This window comes from Cynoglossus semilaevis, chromosome 2, assembly GCF_000523025.1.
Source record: "Cynoglossus semilaevis isolate Cse_v1.0 chromosome 2, Cse_v1.0, whole genome shotgun sequence".
NCBI classification, from domain to species: Eukaryota; Metazoa; Chordata; class Actinopteri; order Pleuronectiformes; family Cynoglossidae; genus Cynoglossus; species Cynoglossus semilaevis.
In genome coordinates, this window is record NC_024308.1 from 7,406,102 (window position 1) to 7,412,191 (window position 6,090).

The 6,090-nt window shown below is 38.6% G+C and overlaps 1 protein-coding gene across 1 annotated transcript in view; it reads left to right on the forward strand.

The window, feature by feature from the left end:
* The first annotated feature begins 5,192 nt into the window (after nt 1–5,192).
* Nucleotides 5,193–6,090, forward strand: part of c2h1orf52 (chromosome 2 C1orf52 homolog) — a 2,510-nt gene continuing 1,612 nt past the window's right edge. The window contains exons 1-2 of the mRNA XM_008334174.3: nt 5,193–5,632; nt 5,825–6,038. Coding sequence (XP_008332396.2) covers nt 5,357–5,632; nt 5,825–6,038 — 490 coding nt within the window. The 5' untranslated portion in view covers nt 5,193–5,356. The remainder of the gene's footprint in view (nt 5,633–5,824; nt 6,039–6,090) is intronic.

Sequence of the window (6,090 nt, forward strand, 5' to 3'; positions counted from 1 at the left end):
ATAATAATCACAAGACAGATAAGTCATTGTCTAAACCATTAATCTCTTACAACATCACAAGACAGATAAGTCATTGTCTAAACTTTGACATTTTGCAAAAACTAACATTATGTATTTACTGGATCACAACAAAATACCAAACCGTAACTACTGAAGGGGTTTGCTGTTGGAAAGGCTGCAACCATAGAATAAAACTTCAGTCAGATCTCACTGCATAAAGATTGAAATAGTTGCGCTGGTTTGTACAGATTATTGTTCGACAGAAGTGAATAGGGCCGTTTGAATAATGCTTTTAAAAAGTAGATGTTCCTGGCCGGGGCTCAAAGCATTTTTCTGTGACATGTGCAGAACATACAGACAAGGAGGCCTTTTCTACGCAGTGACCAATCTGTTCTGCAGACAGTCTTGAATCCTGTCCACAAGATCATAGAAGCACCGTGTCTGTCTCTGCTTAATTTCTCTGTCCCTTCAGGTTCAGCATAAATCTACTTCTCGTGACGCTTTAAAGCATAGGGTCCGAAACATAGGCTATAAATAAACGACAGACACCCTCTCAGAGTCTTGTTAATTTATTGGGTACAGTACCAGTATTGGCCTGCAGGTGGTGACCTTAAAAACATTATAAATCTCACTGACATCCAGTCAAGAACTGCTATGTTTAATCTTTGGGGAAAAAACCCCATTAACCTTTAGATTCATTTAATAGCCATTACAATGGTCCACTACACCATTGAATACACCACCAAATGAATCGCATCAAAACATTTTGTGCCAATCTTTTTGCCAAATCATGTCCAGTCATGAAACCTCTTATAATCCCCAATCAAAGGCTCACAATATGCTTACCTCATAAAACTGTCATTATTACTCATCACCGTGCGTCAGCAGGGAAAAAAATTCAACCTGTCTGAGAAATACAATGAATGACTTGTTATTGAACAAACTCTACTTCAGAGTGAATAAACATGAAGTGTGTGTGTGTGTGTGTGTGTTTAGTGCTTATCCCACAGCCATCACACTGCACGGCGAACTGGAACATGTGATCAGCATGATCTGCACAATCGATTTAAACAGCCAGCTCTGATTTAAACACTGCGATGAAGAAGTTTAGTTAGTCTGTCTGTATTGGTGCGGTATTAACATTTGAACATGCTGCAAGTGCAGTGGAAACGCAGGGTAATTAAAAAAAATTTTGAGAGGGTGCAGCCCAGGAGAGGAAGCTAAAATGTAAATTCTACACATGCATGTACCATCAGCATGTATAAATATAAAAACGCGTGTTTTAACATGAATGACGCTTAAACTGCATCTAACTTCCAGCTGCCTCTCTTCTGACAGGAAAAAGAAATAAAGAGCAGTCATGACACCACATGTTGTTTGCACCTCAGCGTTTGCTAATCCTATTACTGTTGAATGCAAATGGAAAAACAGTTGGAAAAGGATGAAGAGAGCAGAGTGATATTAAGTAAAGCTGCAGAGCATTAATATGTGATTTCCACAGGTGTTGAAACGCCTGTTTTACATTCATGGCTTTAATGATTCCAGGTGTTATTTTTGTTTGGTCGTCATTGGGAAGAACTCCAGAAGCTGGCATCAGAGAAAGTTTTTCTCTCAACTGGAAAATGTTTCCTGATTTGTTTTGTATTTTCTGCCCACTATCATTTTAGTCAAGGTCTAAAGTTTACGTAAGTGAAGGATTTTAATCTCATTTGATTTGATTTTTCTATCATTAAAAATGTTTTTGCTGAAACTTAAGGTTTTAAAAGGAGCACGATATTTTTGAGTTCTTCAACAGTCGAGGGAGGCGTGTGATGCTTTAAGTCCCTGATAGGTACAGCAAAGATGCAAATAGTTGTAAGTACAATGTTTCTGCGCCCAATCACGTGTCATGCTTTGCTGCCAAGTTTACTCTAAGTGGATCTGCGATATATAAGACTTGAACCGCTTCAAGGAGTTGATTCACCGAAGTGATAAATCCAAAGGGCATTACACCGTCCAATCAGTTTTATCCTTATGATGACACTTGGCTAATAAGGCTAATATACCAGTGATCACGGTTAACATGTTTACAATCTTTGTGCTGCATGCTGAGTGTTGGCATGGCTGAAGAGATTGACATAAAAGTTTATGGTTGATATAAATCTGAATGTTGGATAAAACACATTTTATGGTGAAAAAGTGTATGTTTTGTTGAGTTGAGTCAAATCAAAATATAACTACAGTACTTAGAACTTCATATACTGGACAACTTCTATCATTAAAATGGTTGACACGTGTTTGAGGCTCTTCATGACTTTTAGTTGTTTTTTTTAAAAGATCTCTGGCTGCAGACCCCTGCTCAAGAGGCCTCAGACACGCAGTTTTTATCATTTAAGTGATGATTCTTGGTAAAACCAGTGATGAGCCAGTGTGCCCAATAATCACACAGGAACTTCAGTTCAAAAAGTCTGACCACCTGTTTTGTCTGGAAAGGACTGCCCCTGTCTGAGTATTATCCCTAAGACCAGCCTGCCCCTGCTGGCAGATCCCAAAGTCCAAGGTCACCTAGGTGGCATCTGCCACAGTTTATCTTAATGGACTTGATCCTGTTTTTCTTATCATGGCTGTGACTAATTACAGAGGATATTGGGATTGAGAGAGAGCCATGATTTCAGAGATCAGGACTGCATTCTGCCTGGTGACAACAGCTGCTTCACAGGGGGAAAAAGGCCAGAGTGAAAATGATGCCTCACCCATGATGTTGTCTCTTAGTAAAAACCAAAAAAAAAGGGAACATCATCAGGCTTTCATGGTCACATAACCGAACCATTTTATCATCCTGCAAGTGTCCTTTGGTGCTTACCATGGCTTTAATTAAACGAAATACCAACAGAATTATAAGAAGTAGATTTCACCTGGTTGATTAAACTACTAGGCCTGTAATTGTACCTAAACAACAACAACAACAACAATAAATACCTATTGCATAATCCTGATTTCAACTGAGTCAACAACCTGCTGGTATCCTACCACAGATGTGTTCTGTTTGGCTGCTGGATAAAACAAAGAGCGGAGAGAAATTATGAACTGCTACAGTAGATTAAACAGAGGTGTGGCTTTTCACCTCAGTGGGGAATTTCTCACATCACTGTTAGCCTCTAAGTCAAACCAAGAGTCTATATCCATTCTGGGAACGCGTGTCCAAACTAAATTACAAAAAAACTGTGAAAGTTGAAAACCCAACGAGAGTCCATCAGAAATCCCTCATCCTCCTTCCTCCCTACAGGGAGGAAACAGCCTCATGCTGTCCTCACCGTATATTTTTTTTAACCAACATGTAATTGGAAAAACATTTAAACCCCCAACACAAGAACAGGCGTGGAAAAAAGGGAGAGGAAAGCACCTGTTTAAGGACTCAATCCTTGTTTTTCCTACATGCCACATCCTGTCTTGTTTTTCGCTTAAATTAGCACCGATGTTACAGGAAGTGGCTGTGATTATAAATAATTATTTCCATCTTTCTTCCTTTCTGCTTTCCTATCTAACTTTTTATTTATTATCTCCTTACTGTGCAGTTTAGGGGCTTGAATGGCAAAAGGAACCATCCTCACCCAGAGATTTAACCTGAGATAAGAGAACAGATTTATGAAAAGACAAAAGAATGTTTTAAGTTTAACTTCTTTTTTTTGTCTTTGCCATTGATTGAAGAAGTGTAGATGTCAGTGTCAAAAAGAACATGTCAGTATATATCACCTGCCAGAATTAGGCCTGGAGAGCCGCACAAAAACTCCATCAAGGATAAATAGGGGCTTTTGAGCATAATATATGTCCCATAAGTGACTGTTTAGACTAGTTTATGTCTGCAGACATTCTTTTTTCAAGTATTTTGTTTTGAAGAAAACTATAATCAGTCAGAGACCAATCAGAAATGTAGAGCAAACTCTATGTGTTGTAGTGAACTTGACTCTACTGGTACTGATTTTGTACATTTTTCAAATGAAGTATTTTATGGATTTGAATTCTGCCATTCACAAAAAAAAATGTTTGTGAACCTTTAGGATCTGTTCAGACTAGATATCCAGTAAATCTCTCCTCAAAATGACCTCCTGCTGTGCAAAACTGCAAAATCACAGGTTTGGGAAAGTGCAAAGGGAAGAAGGAGAGAGCAGCAAAGTTTGTACATTTGATAGATTTATGTTATGATGAACATGCAGAGCATTTTTGGTGGCTGTTTGACCTGCGTGTGAGGGCAAAGACTGTCGTTCTGACATTTTTTTAAGACATACATTAAATGTAAATGTTTTCTGAGTAACTATTAATCTTTAAAAAGTGGAAAAAACTCAGGAAGTTTTGACATGTTTTTACCGAGTGAACTGCCATTTATGCTGTGGAACTAACGGATGACGGTGTTAAATGAATTTACAGTTTTAAACTACACCTTAACTGTTTCAACTTCGGGGCAACGGCTGTTCGTTTTTGCACACGTGTTGCTTCTGCATTTGATTCACCCGTGTGACAACACTGCACTCTAGAGGACAACGGTTGTATTGTAAACGTTTGAGGACGTCTGCAGTGCACTGGTTCACAAACATTTCGTCTTCTTCCAGCTTTACTATTAATGATTCAATACTGCAGATTATCCTCCACAGTAAATCAACCGAGTCTACTTGAACGTAAGATAATATAAAATATATATTTTTATATAACATAAAAAATATATTATTTAATATATTTATTTTTTTTATAAAATGTCGTTGTCTTCTTAAAAGTTATTGGCTTTTTCTGCAATTTGCAGCTCATCGGTTATCAATACACATTTTTTCTATCAGGAAAGATTTCTGTGCAGCCCCGTAGATTCGAAATAACATTTAAAATTCATTATATAAGATTTAGGTGGGATTAGTTGACATTTGTATTTTTTATAAAACAAATGTATAATATTTTCTATTAACACTTACCCGAAGTAGCTGTTGAAATAACCACAAACACGTGTCCTCGTTTATTGGCATCAGGTCAGGTTTTTCTGGAGACACCGCTCGAGCTTTGTGATTTTACAACAGGCCATAGTGGCGTGTAAATAAATTCATGACTATTTAAACACGTCCTATAAATTCACGTTATCTTCGCACCTCAATTTTAAACACCTTCTTACATTCCACACCTGTTGGTGACAGTAACGTACTAATTTGTTGTCTGTCACACGCCGTAGAAGAAGAACGTCATCACGACATTTCCGTACGTTTTACGACTGTTTTGGAGGTTTCTTCAAAATGGAGTAAACCCCCAAGCATTTAAACAGTAACAGCTTTATGTTAATCTTCTAAACGGACTTACTGTAACAGAGTTTGACTTTGGGCGAATTACTGACCATACAACAATGACGGAGGAAAAGAAGTCCAGCTCCTTAGGTTTCTTCTCCAGCTACGATGATTTAAGCGACAGCAGCGACTCAGACGAGGAAGAGAGAGGTAGTCAGAAGAATACGGGTTCGGAAGAAGCGTCTCAGCAACACGGGGCTAAAAGAGCTTCTGGTGGAGCTCCATTGCCCAAACCGGATGAACTGTTCAGCTCTGTGTCCAAGCCTTCTTTTCTCTACAACCCCCTGAATAAAGAGATAGACTGGGACAGCCTGGCTGTCAAAGCCCCTGAAGAGGTAAGAACCTCTGTTGAGACTGTTGAGATGGACTTAGTGAATATTCCGTTGATCAGATTTAATTAGTAATAACACAGAATACTGTATATTAAATAATTCTTTCCTGCAGCACTGATCACAAGTGCGAAAAATTATTGTCACAGAATTTGTAAAAGAAATGTTTATTTAATCACTGTTTTTTTCTTCCTGAAGCCTATCAGAGAGTTTAAACCATGGAAGACAAATGCAGTGCCACCTCCTGAAAGCTATGCTGCTGAGCCAGAGAAGAAGAAGGGACCTCCACCCGGCATGGACATGGCTATAAAGTGGTCCAGTGTGTATGAGGACAACGGAGAAGATGCACCACATGCTTACACTGGCAAAGCCCGGTTCTTACCCGATGAAGAGCAGCAGCACTCAGACTCAGGTCAGTTGTGCTGCACATGAGAGTCTTATTAAAATTATTCAATTTTCTCATC